General features: G+C 39.6%; 1 protein-coding gene across 1 annotated transcript in view; it reads right to left on the bottom strand.

Annotated features, from left to right (window-relative positions):
* Nucleotides 1-17,561: 17,561 nt before the first annotated feature.
* The window catches only part of PREX2 (phosphatidylinositol-3,4,5-trisphosphate dependent Rac exchange factor 2), a 232,822-nt gene continuing 227,821 nt past the window's right edge, over nt 17,562-22,562 (bottom strand). The window contains exon 40 of the mRNA XM_075213618.1: nt 17,562-19,233. Within this exon, the coding sequence (XP_075069719.1) occupies nt 19,188-19,233 (46 nt within the window). The 3' untranslated portion in view covers nt 17,562-19,187. The remainder of the gene's footprint in view (nt 19,234-22,562) is intronic.

The following is a 22,562-nucleotide window of genomic DNA, read 5'->3' as shown; positions in this document are numbered from 1 at the left end:
CATTTACATATATATATACCTATATTGTGCATATTACTGTGGATCGTGTATAAGGTGCCTGTGTATATCCTGTGTTGCAGTCTTCCCCCGTGCACCTCCTCACATATATATGCAGTGGTACAACTTGCTGATGTCAGACCACTGATCCCTGTTTCCGGTATCACCTGTTCCATTATCCTCTCACAGAGCAGTGGTACAACTTGCTACCGCAGACCACTGACTACCTGGATACCTCCACTTGGATTCCATTCCTTCACTCAGACAGCGGTACAACTTGCTACCCGCAGACCGCTGACTCTCATCACCTCCTTGTTTCTGTTGGACATTCCACCTCACTATAGCAGTGGTACAACTTGCTATCGCAGACCACTGACTACCTTCACGTGTCCTTGTCCATACAGTTCCTTGTGTATCATTACCTCATTATTACCAGTGTTGCTAGTCATAGACTTTCCTGAGCATCTCATCGGCCATCATTTCATGTTCCGTGATCACCCAGCTACCAGAGTACCCTATTACCATCTACATTGCTCTGGTAAGCCTACCATCTGGTGATCCCTGGGTAAAGACTCCTAGTGCCCGTGACACCCTTCTGTGTATCATCGTGACTGTGAGCTGATTCCTATCCGCTGCCTCCGTGCACTACAGTCTTCTAACCACTTCAACTCTACCATGTATTATTGGGACTGTTAGCTGATGCCTATCCGCTGCCTCCGTGCACTACAGTCTTTCATTCACATCCACTCACCTGTTCATGATTGTGACTGCTAGCTGATTCCTATCCGCTGCCTCCGTGCACTACAGTCTTCAACCTGCAACTCGTCTGTGTTTCATCATCGTGACTGCTAGCTGATTCCTATCCGCTGCCTCCGTGCACTACAGTCTTCAACCTGCAACTCGTCTGTGTTTCATCATCGTGACTGTTAGCTGATTCCTATCCGCTGCCTCCGTGCACTACAGTCTTCAACCTGCAACCCGTCTGTGTTTCATCGTGACTGTTTGGCTGATTCCTATCCGCTGCCTCTGTGCGCTTCAGTCTTCAGTCCTTGTCTACTCTCCCGTGTTTCCTTGAGTCTGCTGCCACTATTGCTACCCGCTACTCTTCGTGATCAACAGTTCCAGTTCAACTCTGCTCTCCCGTGTCCCATCGTTACTGCACCTGCTGGTTGCTATTGGCTACCTCCGTGTTCCCGCAGAGACCCGCTGCTGCTACTCCTCAGCGCTACTCATCCATCTACTGCTGATCCGCTCTCCACGCTTTCCTGTGTTCCCTGCTGGTCTACCTACCTGTGCGCTGCACCTACTAGATCACCGCTTCACCCATCCAGGGACTTTGCATCCTGCCGGCCTCCTGCCGTTCAGGTATCTCTGGACTCCTGTCTGACTGCCTTCTCCTGAACCACGGTATGCATACTTCTCATTGACTGTGCTGTGTATTGCATACCTTGCTGGACTGTGTTGGTTCTCCTCTGGAGTTTGCTATCCGCTGAGTCTATTGCCATCATTGACTGTGTTATCTCGTGCTGGATTACTTCAAGAGACTTTCTATATTGGCAGTGTTGTTCAGTCATTTATACATTTATATTGTGTATATTACTGTGGATCAAAGTCAAGGTGCCCGTGTATATATTGTGTTGCAGTCTCTCCCCGTGCACCTCCTCACATATATATTCAGTGGTACAACTTGCTAGTGGCAGACCACTGACCCCTGTTTACAGTTTCACCTGTTCCAGTATCCCCTCACATAGCAGTGGTACAACTTGCTAACGCAGACCACTGACTCCCCGGATACCTCCACTTGGATTCCATTCCTTCACTCAGACAGCGGTACAACTTGCTATCCGCAGACCGCTGACTCTCATCACCTCCTCGTTTCTGTTGGACATTCCTCCTCACTATAGCAGTGGTACAACTTGCTACCGCAGACCACTGACTACCTTCACGTGTCCTTTGTCCATACAGTTCCTCGTGTATTACTACCTCCATATTGCCAGTGCTGCTAGTCATAGACTTTCCTGAGCATCTCATCATCTGCTATTTCCTGTTCCGTGATCACCCTGCTACCAGAGTACCATATTACCACCTATACTGCTCTGGTAAGCCTATCACCTGGTGATCCCTGGGTAAAGACTCTTAGTGCCCGTGACAACAGGAAGCGAGCCGCGGCGGCTGTGAGTACCGCCGCGGCTCGTGACATATACCTAAAAATTGTTTGCCCACTTTTCCACCAACTGTACTATCTTCTCGTCTTGGCCCTTTCCACATTTCCTTTTTAGCCTCCTTCTGCCTAGCAAGATATATTCATTCTTCTAAATCTGCTTTTATTACTTGAAAGCCATTTTTTTTGCTTTTATAAAATTTCTTACTTCTTTTGAATCTGAATTGTCTAAATTTTTCTTGTGCTTTTCCTAACCTGTTTGACACAATGGTCTGTTGCTTTTGGTGTATTACTTTCATATTATTCCCACTGTCCTGCATTTAATTCAACTGCCAACACTCTGCCAAAAAATCACTACCATAATGAAATAAATAGACGAATGAAATAAAAAAACAAATTTCTTGTGATCTTTATGGACTATGTATGAAACATACTTGCCTACAAAATTTCATGTCGACAAAGGGGACGTAACTTCCTGCACTCAATGGGCGTGTCTAGCCCCACACACAGACTTATCTGGTAAAGCATTTACAGTAGACCACACACATTTCCTGGTTTTCCCATGATAGTCCTTTGTTCCAACAGACATCTTTAACTCTATAATTTAGACTTCTGATGCCGCTAAATTGCCATAATAAGGAGTGATAGCTTCCTATAACAAGTTTATCTTATTTGGGAAATTGTGTTAATTTATGAGAGTGGACTTTATGGCCCCTGAAAACTTCAGGCCATAAATATGAGAGCCCTAGGTTAAACACAGTTTCCAACAGCATGAATTTCCAGCATAATATGTAATACATAGTAGTACATTCACTATACATAACTATACATGCTTCTGGGTTAAAGATCCACTCCCAGCAGCAGGAGCAGCAGCAGCGGGACTAAGGCTCAAGAATTCTTCTGAGGAATCCTAGATAGTGGTGGAGTCATCTAGCCTTAGCAACTTGGATGCAGGACTAACTCAGAACGCTACTGAGGATATTGATGAGGAAGTTGTTGTGGGTGTAGAGTGCAAGTGCTGGGATCTAGTTGAGAAAATGGACCTAGCTGATACTGGACTGCTTGTTATTATTTTTTTAGCATAAGTTTCAGATTTTCCCAACACCTTGCCATGAACTCACTTCATATGTCGTAACATGGATAAGGTTACTAGATGGTTAAGGTCCCTACCTCTACTGACTGTGGCTTTACAAACACTACATATAGCTAGACAACTGTTGTCAGGATTTGGGTAAAAATAATTCCACACATAAGAGGTGGATTTTTTGGTCTTAGGTCCAGGCATGACAATGACCTTCTTATTATCACGTGCCAGAACTGCTTCCACTGGTGCAGGACTTACACTAACAACATCATCCTCATCAACATCCTCATTAGCGCCATCGTCAGCTACACAAATATCCCCTTCATCCTGTTGCAATTCCAAAGTTGCATCCTCAATTTGTGTATCACTGGCTACACTTGGGCAGCTCATCAACACATCTGCAGAAATCCTGAAAGGAAGCTTCTTTATGAGTACAGTATCAGAAAGGTCAGGATTACACATAGCACTCGTGGATAGACTCTCCTCAGGGATTTGTGTCATTTCTGAATTTGAACAAACTGTTTCTTCTAATGCCTTATTGTTTTCTTCCAGCTCAGCTTTTACACGTAAAAGTATTTGGGCACCACTTTTTGAGTCAACATGGCAAGGTCATTGCATCTTCATGACTGACCTTACAGGAAGATGCCTCACTGTCAGTTGTAGAACTAGCACTCATAGAGAAAGGTGAAGGCCTGATTCTTTCCTTGCCACTGCGTGTGTAGAATGGCATGTTGGCAATTTTATTTTTTTCTGTAATTAACTTTGCATTGATTATGTTTTTTTCTTTACCAAGGTAAAAGGTGTTTTTTTACATTTATGTTTTTCCCTGACTTAAAAACACTATGCAGTTTAACATAGGCTTTAGCAGATGACGTAGAGGGATTACCAGCATCATGACTGGTGCCAGCAGCTGCTTGATGCTCCTGATCTTCTGTGGACTGGTGTGAATCCATTTTGATGACACAGTACAATGTGAATGTAGACTTTTAAAAACACTGCCAGCAATATTATTTCGGTTTCAGCACTGACAATGAGCAATGGCACGTAGACTATAGACTGGCAAGAACACTGGCACCTCTACTGTTTCTGTGTGAGCTTTAGCAACACAGTACAATGTGACTGGAGACTTTTAGGAACACTGCTAGCCCTATTATTTCTCTTTCAGCACTGACAATGAGCACTGGCACGTACACTGTAGACTGGCAAGAACACTGCCACCTCTCCTGTTTCTGGGTGAGCTATGGCCCAGTAGAACACTACCAGCCCTATTATTTGAATTTCTGTTTTCAGCACTGAACACTGCCATCTATCCTGTTTCTGTGTGAGCTTTAATAACACAGTACAATGTGACTGGAGACTTTTAATAACTCTGCCAGCCCTATTATTTTTGTTTCAGCACTGAACACTGCCACCTCTCCAGTTTCTGGGTGAGGTATGGCACAATAGAATGTCACTGGATACTTTTAGGAACACTGACAGCCTATTATTTGAATTTCTGTTTCAGCACTGAACACTGCCACCTCTCCTGTTTCTCATTGAGCTATGGCACAGTACAATGTGACTGGAGACTTTTAAGAACACTGCAGCCCTATTAATTCTGTGTCACGTAGTCTGAGTTTGGAGTAGACCTCGAAGTCCCGCTCTAGATTGACTTACCCTCAGAGAGGTGCAGATTCTAACGGTAGAGAGGTTTTCACCAGGGATCTCCGCAAGGGAATATGGACTTAGCCACAGGTCGCGGCCCTCTAAGGAGGATTAGAGCAGGATAAGATGGAACAGTGGAGTGGAGCATGACTGCTGGACAATAATTGCAGAGGTTCAGGGATCCCTGGAAAGCAAATAGCTTGAGAACAGGACCGATGATGAGGCACGAGGTTCTTGCAATTATACCACAGGTCTTGATCGTGGAACAAGTAACACAGAATACCAAGTGAGAGGTGGTGAACTGAAGAGAACTGATGCACTGAGATCCCTGGAAAGCAAAGAGCTTGAGGACGGGACCGATGATGAGGAATGAGGTTCTTGCAATAATACCACAGGTCTTGATCGTGGAACAGGTAACACAAGATACCAACTGAGAGGTGGTGAACTGCAGAGAACTGATGCACTGAACACTGCCACCTCTCCTGTTTCTGGGCAAGCTATAGCACAGTAGAATGTGACTGGAGACTTTTAAGAACACTGCCAGCCCTATTATTTCTCTTTCAGCACTGAAAACTGCCACCTATTACTCTGTAGAATGTCACTGGAGACTTTTAAGAACACTGCTAACCCTTCTCTTTAACTTTCATTAATGACGCTACCCAACTGCATTGGAGACTGCCAACAACCCTACTACCCCTTCTATGTTCTCTGTGAAATGGTGCCGGATCTCCATGGAGGGCGGTGCTTATAGAATCCAAAACTCACGAGATCTGACAATGTGATGATGACGTTCTGCATTGTTTCCAGTTCCGATGGCACATGAAAGTACCGAGCCGGTTCAGCTCAGTACTCGGATCGGCGATGTTCGGGTGGGCTCGGTTTTCAGAAAACCGAGCCAGAGTATCTCTAGTATTTGCTAGGAATTGTACATAATGCACTATTTTAAAAATAAAAAACAGCCCATGAACTGATTGCACCGTATTACATCAGATTGGTCACATAATTTTATATCTTTGAAAATCTGTAAAATAATGGTCTGTGCTTTGCTATGACACTGACATCTAATCCATTATACAAAACTTTAATTAGACCTTACCTACTCTAATTGATTGTCGTATTAGAAAATATACTGACAAATCACTACATTTCTTCATCAACCATATTGACATTTCAGACAGATGCAAGGGACCTTATTATCTATGCATCATTAAACCTACATTCACTTATTTAATGGAAGCATTTGTATCATATGAAAATGTGTTTTTTATGACAAATTGAATCATCAGGTTGCTTAGTTGCTATGGGACAGAGGGTCTTTATACAATTCACAAGTTCCAATCTTAGCAGCGTAACTGAAATTCCCAAATGAAATAAAGTTTGACCCTTGGTATGGCATGGTGTAGGTACAAGAACAGGCTTTCTTCCCCTTTCTCAGGCTCTCTAGGTTTCAAGTGTAAACAGCTCTTGCATATTCAAGTTTAAGAAGCAGTCATGTGCTTTAGATGACACAGGTATAGCAGTACAGTACAGATGTTGAAAAAATAGCCACCAGTTTATCTCACTTTGAATTCACACTTTAATCACCCCTTCAGCACATTATGTAGCTGACAGAAGCTTTAGGGATAACACTGTTTCTCCCTCTAAAAAGTATATGGATGAGCGCTCAAATAAAGATCACAAATTATTTGACATGAGCAGCATATAGAGAGACTTCCCCAAGTCTTCAAATTACATCTGATATTTAATTGCTACAGCGCTCAAATGTCAAATATAAACATACCATAACATAAACCACACATGAAATTCCTTTGAATTGTCACTGCCGATATGCCAATGTCACTGCCGATATCAGAAACAGATTCACACTATCTCCGTACTCTAGGCTAATATAGATACCGTCACTGGTTCAGTTGTGTGAGTAGCGTGATTGGTCCCAAAAATGTCTATTTCTTCCAATGTTAAACAGGCTGGGTAGGTTGAAAAAATATATTTCCATATACAGACCTTCCCTTCTGTGATCTTAATGCCGCTCCCGAGGATGGCATTCAACTGAACTCACGGCTGATGTCCATACAATGCTTGGGTGTTTGTAAATCGTATCACCCTCGATGTTGCAAGCATCCGTCTCGTCGGGAAGTGTTCTTTTACTCCGTTTTGCAACAGTGGGATCCACTCCACGTGTTAACGGCAAGAGAAGACCAGAGTAATAGATAAATAAAACAACTTTATTCCACTATACAAAACGAGCATCGGTACTTACAATTCAGTACATATGTAGATGTTCACAACTACCCCCTCAACGCGTTTCGTTCCCAAGATGGAACTTTATCAAGAGTAGATAATTGCAATTATTGATGTCCCTATATACCTATACGATGGTCTCCATTGGTCTATATCGATTGGTAACACATTGATCAATTTAACCCTATAGTTCCTCGTTCATGGGAGGTTTCATATATATTTGTACATCTTTGCTAATAAATAAACTATGTTAGTGCAATAATAATAATAATAATAATAATAATAATCATAGTAGTTATAAACATACAATTGTTATATTAAAAAGATTTTTTTTAAAAAAAAATTTATATTAAAAATATATACATAAAAACAAGGAGCTTGTATACTATATTTAAATATATGCACACATTTTGTGTATACATTACACTATACCATCTCAGAAACTATATGATATAATTAAATGCAACATCAAACATGTTTCCAATTTATTTATGCTCTATGATATATTATATTCCATAAACCATATTCCGTGTACCAAAGATAAATGCGGCCACAAATAAATACAAAAATTCTATACATATACATATATATATATATATATATATGTATATATATATATATACACACACACGTACACACCAAATAAGGATATGCACATGTACATATATATACACATGCCTGGACATCCACATATATGTACATGTATCTGCACATGCACATATAGTTGTAACTCGTTGACAATAGTTGTCCTGCCAAATGAAGATGATATACATATGTATATGTAACAAAGGGGATGACTAAAACTCTATTATCAGTGTACATCTCACATATTAATGTAGAGATGAATAGTGCACTGTCTTTATTTCTTAAAGTAAATTATTAATTTCAAAATCTATATTCATCCCTTTAGGGGCTAAGGTCCTCAGTTTGTATATCCATTTCATTTCCTCCTTATTTAACTTCCTGATGTAATCACCCCCTCGCCAATCTGGTTTAATTTGTGTCAAAGCCACAAATTTTAAACCATTTGGGTTTCCCTCATGATATGCCGCAAAATGCTGTGATACACTATGAAGCATATTACATTTGCGAATGTTTCGAATGTGTTCACTGATACGGACCTTTAGTCTCCTTATAGTGCGACCCACATATTGGATATGGCACAGACATTCCAACAAGTAGATCACATTTTTACTGTTGCAAGTCAATTTTTGTTTTATTTTAAATTGCTCTAATGTTTGATTGGATTGAAATACATCAGTAGGCTTGTTGGATCTCATTCCCAAATATTTACAATTTGTGCATGCACCACAATAGTAAAAGCCCCCCTTATGGGAAATGTCCGTAAGCCAGTTATTAGATTTTGTTGATTTAGATACATGACTATGTGTGATTTTCAAAGCTAGATTCGGAGCCTTTCGAAAGACCAATCTAGGTTTGGTAGATAAAATAGAATGAAGCTGTTCATCCTTTAATAACACATGCCAGTGTTTATTAAGGATTTTCCTCAATTTGGGAGCTGATCTTGAATATTGAGTAATGAACAGAGGTGTTTGTGCTTGTTGTAAATCCTGATTTTTATCTGAATTTGATTTATACCTAAGTAAAGTGGAACGATCTATGTCCCTATTTGACTCATAAGCCTTTGATACTAAATCTGGGTCATATTTCTTCTCTAGAAATTTTGCCCGCAAGTGTACACTCTGTTCCTTATACATATCCAAGTCTGTACAGTTTCTACGAATTCTGCGAAACTGCCCTTGAGGGATATTAGTCAACCAATTTGAATGATGATGGCTTGTAGCCAGAATATATCCATTGACATCTACTATTTTGTTAAATGTTTTTGTTTTTAAGATCTTATCTTCCACGTATATCTCTAAATCTAAATACTCTACTCTGTTATAACTGCATGTGTAGGTAAAGAGAAGGTTATTCTGATTACAATTTATATAGTGCAAAAATTCATTCAACTGTATCTGCGTTCCTTTCCAGACTATAAGAATGTCATCTATGTACCGCCTCCAAAGCACCAGGCTTGCCCCGAATTCGTGGGAGGACCAGATGTTTTCCTCCTCCCACTTGCTCATGAATAAATTGGCATAACTCGGGGCAAACCTGGTGCCCATTGCCGTACCTCTTGTCTGTAGATAATATGTTCCTTCATACCACATATAATTATGGTGCAATATAAATGACATGCTGTCGATGATGAAATCTATCTGATTTTTTGGTAATGTACCCGCACTTTCAAGAAACCATCTGGAACTCCTCAATCCCTGACCGTGATCAATTATAGTATATAGACTAGTGACATCACATGTTACTAATAAGTAATCGTCCTGCCACTCTATCTCATCTAATATATTAATCACCTGGGTGGTGTCCTGAATGTATGATTTTTGGGTTTCTCCCTCTATCTGCCTCTCTCTTTCTTCCCACATGGGCAACACTCTTTACTACTACTCTCTACCTCTACTTGTATATCCAGTCTATGCAGTCTCAGCAGCCAACTTGGCAATGTCATGGTGCACAATTGTTATTCAGCATACCTGCCATTACTCTTGGTCTCCACGCAAAGGGAAGCTCGGGCTCTGGTATTCCCACTTTTTGACAACTCCCCAGGAAACCACTTCACAGCTTTGGCAAAAGTTGATGCTGTGCATCAAGCCTAGTAGAGGTGTGACGTCCAGGACCAACAGAAAGCTAATGGTTGTATAGTCACTTTGCCAGGCCAGTGACATGGAGTCACCGGAGCCCCATCCATCCCCACCATAATCTGCCTTTGCTGTGCCCAAAGGAGGCCCGGCACTTTGTATTCTCCCCACCACGCTCTTGGCGCTCCTGACTGAGTCCCATGTTGACTAAATATCAGGTGGTTTAAAAAGGGAACTAGAAAGATAAATTATTACAATCTAGAATAAATAAAGCATTGTGAATCCACCTAAACATTGGTCGTTGGCATATATTACATTTAAAGGTACCGTGCAGTTATCATAGCAACAATAAAAAAAAGAGGATATGCAAACTTCCCTAAAAAAACATGTCCTTTTTTTATTATTACATGTCCCAATTATTAACCACAGTAATAGTATACTAATTTGAAATAGTATATAATGCAGCACCTATTTTACCAGTAACTCCTAACACACTTTGTCTAGCAGCACCCACTACCATTTTTACCAACAGCTTCCAGCACCCTGTGGCTTCATTTAGTCTTTCTATGATCTCTATCAGTTAGTTGACATTAAATTGAATGCTGATTGGCATTTGGGAGTCAAGGGAAGAAAGGCAACCAATGTCTTGACTGAAAGGAATCATGGCTGCCTTTTCTCTTCATTTGTTTACCGTCCTGATTCCCAGAGGCACGTATCTGCCGATTTTGAGTGTATGTAATGGAGTCCTGTCTGCTCTGTCTCCATGCCACACTCAAGCACAGGCAGCCACGTTCGAATCAAGCTCTCGGAAAGTATACTTGTTTTTTGCTGTATCTCTTGCTCCAGCTACAGGGCTAGTCTAAGTTTTGATCACAAGTGATGACAGTCTTGTATGCATGCTATAACATACGTCTGCAATCAGGACCAACTATATAATTGTATTTTATGTTCAGTAGAGATTAACAGCATGCTAATAAACTTATCATTAATGCCTTTATTATTAACTGGTGGCATTAATTATATATTTTTTTTATTTTCTGTGCATTCATTTGCAAATTTATAATCCACATAGGTCTTGGATGTATCATGCAGTGTTCTGTGTAGTAGAGCACAGGAGACCTACATTCGAATTCAACAGCGCACGTATCTAGGTCTGTGCTTTGATGAGTTCGGGTGTGTGCAAACTCGAAATACATGCGGTTTAAACTAACCTTATATAAGGAGTAGGTTGCCCTTCCCAACTCTATTTTGCACATCCAGCAGCCCTCTGAGGTGTATTGCATACAATAAATCAAATAGAGAGAACACTATACAGGACTGAGGGACCTCTCTAATGGGCAAAAACAAATATGCCAATATATAATCCCAGTTTTTCCCATCATTATCTACAACTTTTGTTAACATGGTTTTGAAGGTTTTGTTGAACCTTTCTAACAACCAATCAGTCTGATGATGGTAAACGGATGTCCTGAGGTGAGCGGCCTTAAACAATTTACACATTTCTTTCATGATTCTTGACATAAAGGGGGTGCGCTGATCAATCAGAATTTTTTTAAGTATTCCTACTCTGCTGAAAACATTCACCAGCTCTCTAGCTATCGTTTTGGTTGAGATATTGCGCAGACGGATTGCCTCAGGATAGCGGGTAGCAAAATCCATTATTTCCAAAGATATACTGATGCCCCTGAGCAGATGTTAACAAGAGCCCAAAAAGGTCCATAGCTATCCTATCAAACGGGGCCTTTATAATAGGTATTGGCAGTAGTGGGCTCCTGAAATGGGGTCTAGGAGCAGGATACTGGCATTCGGGACGGTAAGAACAAAATTCTGACAACTCTTTATGTACCCCTGGCCAAAAGAACCACTATAAAATCCTCTCAGTGTTTTTTTTTTGCCCCTAATTTACTGCTATGATGTGACCATGAGCCAGGTATAATGCGGTTCTCCTTTATTACCGGGGACCTAGCAGCTGTTCTTTCACAACCTCACTCATTTTTGTCATTTGATACAAAAGCTCATTGTTTATGGTCATGTGTGGGTACACAAGCCTGTCACCAGATTCTACTGGCTCCCCATTATAATTTTCACATTTTCTCAAGCTTTTATTAGGGTAGGGTGTTTTAGCTGTTCTGACGCAAAAAAAATTTTCCTCACCTCAAGATTAGGCTACTTTCAGCTCTGTCTACTGCTTGTCTTTTCCCCGTGGAAGGAGTCTCATTTTCACCTTCATCATATGCTATTTTCCCAGCCATACTAGTAAATGCAAATGGCTCTGGAAATTCACAGGACACACCCACTGCCAGAGGACCATCAGGGCAGTCAAATGGCTCTGGGAGTTCACAGGACACACCCACTGCCAGCGGACCATCAGGGCAGTCCAATGGCTCTGGGAGTTCACAGGACACACCCACCACCAACGGACCATCAGGGCAGTCAAATAGCTTCTACATCGCTCACACCTGAGACCATACGGGATTCCCATCATTTCCAAAAATGGGGAAAATCTTTCGCTGTTATAGCATCATGCAACAAGAAAGGGACCAATTGACTTTATCAGTAGACGAACCACAAAAGGTCTCAATATTCATCTCATCAGTGACATAATGCCAGGTGTCACCATGTATACAAGTTGCCCTAACAGTTGTTCGCTGGAATTATGAGTAGTTTACTAACCCTGCTTTCACTTGGGTAATTAAACTTCCTTAGTCTAACCATGCCTCTATCCGGTTACCCTCCATAAAAACTATACACATTTGTTTTTCTGGCTCAGCCAGAGGTAAAACCGTACAGACGTTCTGGGATATTCAAAGGCAGCACCACATTGAATAGGTTCTTTCATAAGTGGACAATTAGCAATAACATGGCATACCACACCTAAAACATTTAAGCACATGATTGACTAGTCTTTTATGTGGCGGGGACCTTTCAGGCCTCACTGACCAGTTTACAGGCCCAATGCCAACAGTCTCTTAATTTTTAATTCCTCTTAACCACCCAGCAAAATTTTCCCTTGGAACAGTCTGACCAGATATTACTGAAGTGCGCTGTCGCAGATCTTAAGGGTACTGTGGTGCAGCCAGATACCTCTCTACCATCTCTATCAACTTGTCAGCAGTCTGAGGGTCCCCGTGGGTCACTCACTTGTGCAAAACCATGGGCAGAGACCTCAAATAATGGTCCAATGCTACTCTGTCCACCATCTGTGAACTGGATAATGTCTTGGGCTGTAACCATTTCTTTGTTAGGTGGATAAGATGCACCTAAGATGCGGTACATTTGTGAGCGAGGAACCTATTCCATGGAGTAAACCCAGTAGTGCACTCATTGCGCTTGAACCAATAGTGTAACTACCAGGTGAGTGAAAATTTCCATTTTTAATTTTTCATAGTCCAGAGCAACTGCAGTGCTCAAATCAAAGTAGGCTTTCTGCGGTTCTCCGGCCAGAAAAGTAGGCCACCCCACTGTTCTTTAGGCCAACTCTCATGCTCCACCATTCTTTCAAAGGTGGTTAGATGCACCTCCACATCAACAGCCATAGTCATGATTTGAAGAAAGTGACTTGCTCATATGGTACTGGACATAGTCACTAAGCTGGAGGAGATACTTTTAATCACTGCAGCCATCTGCTGTATCACCTGAGTCAATGTGGTGCCATTTTGCTACATATTTTTTTAATTTAGTTGAGGTGAGCTGGCCATGGTGCTTAGCTTCGTATTCAACTGCAAACATCCTTAGACAGTCAGATCCGCTGATAAGAGTTGCTGTGAACAGTCTTTGGTACACCAACTTGATCATGGGCATTGATAAGGATCTTCAATGAAGTAAACACTATTTTAGTAAGCAGCACGGGCACCTAGCTAGACATTTTACCACTGATTTCTAATATGGCCAAGATATCACTCATTTGTGTATGTTTCCAATAGTAGTTTTGCTGCTTCTCTTTCTTGTCTACTGTTGAGCATTTTGACATTACAAGAATTTCACCCAGCATCTTCCAAACAGAAGAAATTGGGTTTTATTCCATGTTTTGTTTTGCTCTTTTCCTCAGAATTCACATGGGACATTTGCAATGTATCAATGTCTTCTGTCAGAGAAATCCATTTTGTTCCACTTTGCCTGATGCCATGTTCTAATGGCATGACTAGAAATACATATATTCCATTTTGTTTCAATAAGTTTGATAACATTCTTGTTTCATTGTCAGCTTTCCTAAGACTTTCTCCAAAACAGTTATATATTCACTATCTTTAGGGAAAAGCCAATTTCTATATTTGTGCAACTATCTGCCTGCAGCTTGCTGCTTTGTATTGGCAGCTCCTGGCTCCAGGACTTTTGGACTTATTATTTGTTATATATATATATATATATATATATTGTGGCAGTACCTCTATTCACCAGAGGTGCTGCTATTGTGCCTTCTTATTGTCCCAGGGGTTAACCTCCTCTTTATTTATCCCTTGCTATTACCTGGGTGTGTCCCTTCTTATACCTGTCACTCCCAGCACACATTGTTGGTTATTGTTGTTACATTGTTGTTGCTTCCTTCTGCTGTGCTTCTGGTTTTCTTGCTGCTTGGGATCTCTCCATACCTCCTGCTTACCTGCATCAGCCGTGTACCTGGTATTTTCTGCATGCTCATTATACCTCCTGCTTACCAGCATCAGCCGTGTACCTGGTATTTACTGCAAGCTCATTATTACTCCTTCTGTTCTGCTTGTCTTCAGCAAATAAACATTGAGTGTTTTTCACCATTTTCGTGGCTCCTTAGCTGTATTCCTGCATTGAACCGTGACAATTTGTTACTGAATGAATAAAAACCACATAGTTTACTTGCACCCTCAGCTACCAAAGTAAATCTGAGTGTATCGGGATCGCATCACCAGGCGACATAGACCTATATCTTTGGTTATTGCCATCATTGCCATAACATTTCCAGTAACATTAAAATAATCTTTCCTTCAGGCTTGCTATATTTACATGTCCTGCGTTTTGAACCTTTTGAAAGGCCTCTTTTGTGTCAAGATATCTTACTGCTGTTTTCTGACAATAAACACAGAGATGTCTTTTAACCCATATTTTTAATTTTCCTTCACTGGTCTTGTTAGTTCTTTTTACTGATACTATTTTGTAGCTTGATGGTACATTGGTCCCAATTGAGAATAGAAAGATGTTTGCCATGCATATGTGGAGCTATGGGGTGTTTTTTTTACAGTGTGGCAGGAATAATGCTGCAATGCCTTTTAAAGAAGAATACAGGTCTCTTGTGTAAATTCCAGCGGAGCGGAGCAAAAACTGTACGGACACTTTCACACAGATAACTGGACTGACAGATAGCTGAACTTGCAAAAAGAGGACTGCCCTGATAGTGCTACAACAGGATCAGATTTACCCTACCATGCTATTAAAACTGAGTTTTAGGTCCTCATAAGTACAGCGGTTCAAACAAACACATACACATTCTTTTCCTGATGTCGTGTGACTGTTTAGGAATACAAACATGAAGTAACCATTATCAATTATAATTATTTCAAATAAATGCTACGAATAAAATAAAAATAAAATGACATGATGATAATTATATGCTCTGTATTAATAGTTTTAGATTCTTATTTACACGTAGAGAAATATCTCCCAGCAACACTGCCGTGAGCTAGTAAAAGAGCTGTTATTCTACTTGTACATAAAATTGCAGAATTCTCAATTACACAAATTTGCAAATGCTTGATAAGCCACCCGCCACTTCAAGGCGCTTCTGCTAATAGAGAGGTCCTAACTCTAAACAATGAGAGTCCCTATATAATGAGTCATACATTCAATGTGTTTTTAAATTGAGAGCTAACTTACCAAGAAGTAGCCCAAGAGCCTCTAAATAGCAATAGAGGACCAGCACTCCCCATCAGCTACGGATACCAGAACATGTCTCTCAAACAACAATACAAAAATGGAAGGTGCTCAATTTATAGGTTCACAGCAGGAGCTTGAAAAGGTGGGATTATCCAGAAAGGAAAAAATGCAGAGAAAAATCCTCTAGCAACACTGCTGTGAGCAGTTATAGAATGAGCTACTGGCACGGGTAGCCAGCCTGAAAGGATCCCATTGATGTTGGGAGTTATTGTTAATGTATGCATTGTGGTATTTGTGGCTGTTTTTTATAACATCTGATTGGATTATAGTTGAACATCATTTCTTACAGGTAGTAAAGGTTAGATGGAATAACAGTTTAGTGTTAAATCAGGAGTTCTTAATATATATATTGTAGATGCCCTATTTGTATACTTGCTGGAGTTCAACAATTGATTGAAAGTGGCATTAGAGAGCTGGGATAGTAGTATAGTGAGTTGCCAGCAGTCATTCTTAGTGTATCATGGTTAGACATAAGACATGACCGGGACTACCTTTTGTGAAAGTATCAGCATTGAAGGCATAATCATTTTTTATGTAATGGATAAATTAAAAAAAATGTTTAAGTGTTGAATGAGTTTGTTTTGTTGTTGCTACTTTGGTTATTTGGGTGTTTTAGAACTTTGGTTAGTTTTGCACACACACACTAGCTTTTATTAATTAATGACTTAAAATTGTCTGTAGGTAGTGGCTTCAAATTAGGAGCAATGTGTTTGCTCGGTATCAGATCAATCTACTGTGAGATTTTATAAGACTGTGATGACAAACCATACCCCTGACGAAGTTCTAGGAGCGAAACGCGTTGGTGTTGTCCTCACAGTTCTGTAAGGTCATATTATTGGATTGTTTGTACAATACTGGACAACGCGACATCTATGGAACATTATTACTTTTTAATCTGGACAGAAAAGGAGTTCCTCATTGGAGTCGGAAACATTGTCTATAAAGATAAGCGCTGACATGTTTTACCTTTTGTAAGGGTTTTAGTTATTGTTTGAAAATAAAACCTTGCTGTTACGTTTTTACACACGAGTGGCTGTTTTCTCACTCTGTGTCTTTTTCTATAGTGCTTGGTGTAGATTTGTTTAGAGTAGCTCCAATCAAGTCACATACAGATAAGCTATAATTTCTTATAAAAAATGTTCGCTGACTTTTTCCTAAATTTACATGTGTAGTAGACAGGGCCGGATTAACCATAGGGCTAACTGGGCTGCAGCACAGGGGCCTATGGCATCAAGGGGGCCCATGAAAGTGCTCAGCAGCAGTATTGATCGGTTGGGGGCGGGGGCGCCCCTGGCGCGATCAGTGCTGCTGAGCACTTTCACTGCGGTCCTTCCCCGGCGTGCTGTAGTCTCCTTACTGAGGAGATCTCGTGAGTCTCACTCTCACGAGATCTCCTCAGTAAAGAGCATACAGTGCGCCGGAGAAGGGGGGGGGGGGAAAGGGCAGCTCGGATCATGGGGGGGAGGGGGCGCGGGCAGCTCGGATCACGGGGGGGCCTCACGGGGGAATGGAGGCCCCCTTAGCCCAGGGGCCTCCATTCCCTTAATCCGGCCCTGGTAGTAGATGAGATGTGTTAAGTATGATACCTGAATAAATATTATGATTACACAAAAGAGGTCTGTGTGATGATAAGTGCAATACTATGGAACCCAAGGACTAACTATCCATATTTCCGAAGTGCTCTCACAACATATGAAAGTAAATAGATCACCCTCTACTTAATATTATCGTTGTTAATTCTCCTCATTGTTTTCTACTTTAAGGATCCTATATTTGCCTGTGTATATTAAGCAGTGTAATAACGCTCTAAGCATTCCCATAGCCTCTACCCCCTTCTACTCTGGTCACATGTATAAAGTGTCACGTAGAAATGTAATTTTGTAAATACTATACGTAGTATTGCATTTATTTCAAAATCCTACATTTCATAAACGTAAAAAAAGTCAAAGATACACACCATGAATTTGAACTGTTCTTAAACGCCTAATGTATACATATGACAGTTAGATATGTCTACTAATCTAGCAAGGTTTACATTATATCTCATACTATATATACAATACATAGAGGTAGCTGGCTAAATAAGAAAGTTCAGTTATTTATTTAGTCATATGCAATTCATATTTTAATAATGAAAAGTATACCCAGGGTGCTTAGGGTCAGTATAAAATGATCATTCTTAGAATTTTATCTATCATAGTTCCAAGAGGAAACTCAGAGAACAATAGTGTTTGCTTTAAATCAAGTGACAGTGATTTCAGAGATCAAAACAGCTCAACTTGTTCATGTATCACAACAAGGAGATGTGTCTAAGTTGATGTCCACATATAAATCCAAGGAATAGACTTCATCAGTACAAGTCCACATTACTTATCTAATCGGGAAGGGTATGAAGTTATATCGAAACAAGATGAAGCAGATGGAATCCAACCACATGGGCTAAGGGAGTTAGCTAGTAAACCACATAACTGGGATGAATAATCTATGGGATCAAAGTGGCAGATTAACGCATTGATCTACATTAATAATCTATGGCAAGATCATTTAGATAATGGTGAGCTTGATCTACTTGTGTTTTACAATTGTAAAAATGTAGCAAGCATTGCTTTGCTAAGAAATAGCTAGTAATTAAATATAAGTAAAATATAATTTTTTTAAAATGCTAAGTTGCAATGATTTAGAAAAAATAAATACATCAACTAGACCAGATGATGATCTGAAATATAACTTGATAGGAAATAGAACTTTAAATAGCCAATTTGTTTGTGTTATGATGAAAGAATTATGCCACTCAAATAGTTCATATTTTTAGAAGACAGAATGATAGATCAGTTGAGCAATATAGGGGTTTTTAACCACAATACTACATCGAAAATGAGGAGTTACTAGTATTGCACAAATGAAAACGTAACATAAAAGAATATTATTTCATACATTCTCATTAATTTATGTCTAGTGACTGGCTTTCCCAATACAGTGTACATTATTAACAGGTTAATGTTCTATATCTATTTCTAATTAGCAAAATAAATTTTTTGATGCTCTATGAAAAAATGACCAACTAGAATTTTGTACACTACAGTTATACAGAATGATGGCATATATTATATATGTTGAAGTTTATTGATACCAAAGTGGATATAAATGCTTCCTTTTTGAAATATAATACTTCCATTTTCACTGACACAATACAAAAAAATAACATAGGTCCTGTTTGTATGTGGAAATAGATTTTGAACCGCAATCCAAAACCTTTCAACATTCAATGTCCTTGTTGAATTTTTACAACATGTAAGTGCTTTATCCAATGGGATTCCAGTGTACACAATATGCTATCGGCATATAGTCCTCCGAGCTTGAGCTGAATGTGTTCTTTCCATGTGACCAATACTGAAAATAGATGTTCGTCCTCCTGTATGTTTAATAACCACACTTACAAAGAGCAGTCATGAAATGAGTTCTGTTTGTAATGATCCAATTGATTCCACGGTGGGCGTGTTCACGGTTCATCATCAGCAGGTGGTGGCTGGCACAGCTTGTACAACCTATTTGAAATGACAAAGTAGAAAGATGAGCTTTCCAATGATGAGCAACCAATGTATATCAAGTTATGGTATATGGGATGATTCCCAACAATGTGTTTGCAAGGCTTACTGTGATGCCCCTGCAGAGTTAGTGTCAAATTATTGTATGTTGCTATGTACTTCTTCTATGCTTCCCATGTGGTTCTGTTGTGTATTACATGCCTTGTTATCCAGTAATCCTGATCCATTTTACATGTTATATCTTCTGTCACCTCACTTAGGGGTATATATACTAAATTGCGGGTTTGAAATAGTGGAGAGATGTTGTCTATAGCAACCAATCAGATTCTAGCTGTGATTTTGTAGAGTGTTCTAAATAAATGACAGCTAGAAACTGATTGGTTGCTACAGACAACATCTCCTCTGTTTCAAACCCACAGTTTAGTAAATATACCCCCTGTACTTCCTAAAGAGTGAATAGCCCTTCACTACGGCTAAGAATGTCTATTTTTTTGAGTTTTGCCTAAGTAGATTAATTTGCTGCTATTAAATTGACCCTAGTCTCTCTCGATCTGTGTGAGTGTGTATGTTAGGGAGTGTGTATGTTGGGGCAGGGACTGGAGTGAGTGAGTTCTCTGGACAGCGCTACAGTATTAGTGGCGCTATATAAATAGCTGATGGTGGTCATGACGTTTTCTAGTTTTGTCCATATACCTGTTAAATAAACTACATCTGGGCCGATCTCCTCTGTGGCATCTTGATCAAGTTCAGCTATTGATGGAGAGCACCTCAAGTGAGGAATACATACTCGTCATACAAATCAACATCTCACAAGATGTGTTATTTGTTATAACACAATTGGAAACAGAATTTTGACTGATTGGCTTACCTGCATCCATATAAGAATTTACATTAGGTGCAGGGGCACACGCAAGATTTGTAGAGGAAGGTTTCCCCACCACGCCGCCAGTGGGCGTGACCAGCATGCATGGGGCTGTGGCTATAATTTTAGACAGTGTTTGGCTGCTCTTCAACTCTTCCTATCCCCATAATATACATGGGCAATGCTGCATGCACTACTGTTAGGTGCACGCAGCTCTCCCTTTTCGAGCAGAGCCGTGTGAAGGGGGACATACCTCCAGCCTGTCCACCATAACCCCACTATTAAATGAAATATCCCTAATCTTTACCCCACCAATAAATTAAAGACTCCCACTCTCAACCTACTATGAAATTATTATTTTACACCCAACCCACATCACATAAAATTGTGCTCCCCTACACTTACATTAAAATCCCTTTTCCCCCTTCCACCACACTATTCCTTTTCAAGCAGAGCTGTGTGAAGCTAGGGCAGGGTCCAGCCACCTCAATTATACAGTGCCCCAGGCTTGAAGGGGGTTTCCAGGCACTAGGAACCCCCCTCCCCTCGGTTTGCCTATGAGGTTGTCACCTCTCTCTACACAAACCTCCTTCCTCTCATTCCTCCTATGAACTACTGATGTACAGTACATTAGAAATATGTTATTGAGGAGCTCTTTTTATTTACTGGTACTGCATGTTGTTTAGTATGCTGTATCTTCTGTTCCTATTCTAAACTGCAGCTGGAATAGATCAATCAGGTCTCTAAGCACAAATACAGGTGGTGGAATAGAAAGTAAAATGATCACAGAATCTTACGTAGTATGAAACATGAGCGCAGGATAATTTCTTGTTTCATTTCTGACAATTTTATTTCAGATCATTTCTATCCATCTGATAAATACTGCTTTCCTCTGCTCCTTCTGAAGTGATAAACTGCAGTATGAACTTTTAGTGTTCAGCTGCTATTTATTAAGCAAGTTCTGTCTGGGTCTAAAATACCTCTGTGCTATAAACAAGTCCAATTAATATAAACATAGTATTTAAGGTCTATTACCTCACAAACTATACTTCTTGGACCACAAATATTTAGTTTTATCTGCTTCTTATTTCTTGTGCAAAATGTTATATTAGCATTGCTAGTTGTACTTTATTAAGATTAGTTAAGTGTTTTATTTTAAGATGTAATTTCTATTTTGTACCTTAATTGTGGTCACGTGACTTGATGAGTCTGTTCTGGATCTATGAAGTGAGTGAAAAATGTCTCAAAATCTGATGAAGCTGATTTATTCAGCAGTGACTTTGATAAATTAGTCCAATATATACTGGCATCTGAGCCTAACTCAGTGCCTTACATTACAGAATACTGTATATATGTCTAAAAAATACACAGCATGATTTAAAGGCTTATTTTAATGCAAATAGTAACGTAATGAAAGACCTTGAACGTCTTTTTCCAAAGTTAAAATGTCTTCCTGTATCATAATGTCTCAATCATGTTTCATACTTAGACACTTCTTAAGTATTGCTTTATTTCCAAGGAGAAGATTATCTGAAACTGCACAACTTGAAAAGTAATCAATGTGATGGAAATGGTGTTGAGTTGGAAAAGACACAAGTCTCTAGGCAATGCTTTAATAATGATATTAAAGTAGAATCAACACATCATTCTCTAAGCTGGTCAAACTTTTCCTTCATTACAGCCGGGACCCTGCTGATTTGCCCTGCTGTTTTATTGCATTGTTTGTTTACTATTTTTGTAAATAATCATATAAAATTCTGTACCTCTGCTTTCTCTAATGTGATACTTGACACAGAGGAGCTGAGCCATAAATCATGTAATCTATTATGAAACAGTTTTCTCCTATTACCAAAAAAATATATATGTCCCCTCAGCTTTATAACCTGTGGGTGCATGATGACTGTTCTCAATATAAAAATTGAGTACAAAGCTGTATTGTAGACTGCAAAAGAAGTGACATAAAATATTGTTGAAAGATACACAATTTAAAACTATCTTTTTATTCTTGGATGTTACAGTAGTCACAGAGACTTCTACTTTATAATATCTATCTATCTATCTATCTATCTATCTATCTCATATCTATCTATCTATCTATCTCACATCTATCTCATATCTATCTGTCTATCTATCTATCTATCTAATATCTATCTATCTCACATCTATCTCATATCTATCTCATATCTATCTGTCTATCTATCTATCTAATATCTATCTATCTCATATCTATCTGTCTATCTATCTATCTATCTAATATCTATCTATCCCATATATATCTCTTTATCTATCTATCTATCTATCTCATATCTATCTATCTATCTATATATCTATCTATCTCACATATATCTATCTATCTATCTATTATTCTTGGATGTTACAGTAGTCACAGAGACTTCTACTTTATAATATCTATCTATCTCATATCTATCTATCTATCTATCTATCTATCTATCTATCTATCTATCTA

Source organism: Mixophyes fleayi, chromosome 5, assembly GCF_038048845.1.
Source record: "Mixophyes fleayi isolate aMixFle1 chromosome 5, aMixFle1.hap1, whole genome shotgun sequence".
Lineage (NCBI taxonomy): Eukaryota > Metazoa > Chordata > Amphibia > Anura > Limnodynastidae > Mixophyes > Mixophyes fleayi.
Note: the sequence above shows the minus strand (reverse complement) of the source record. Positions and strands in the feature narration are given on the sequence as shown.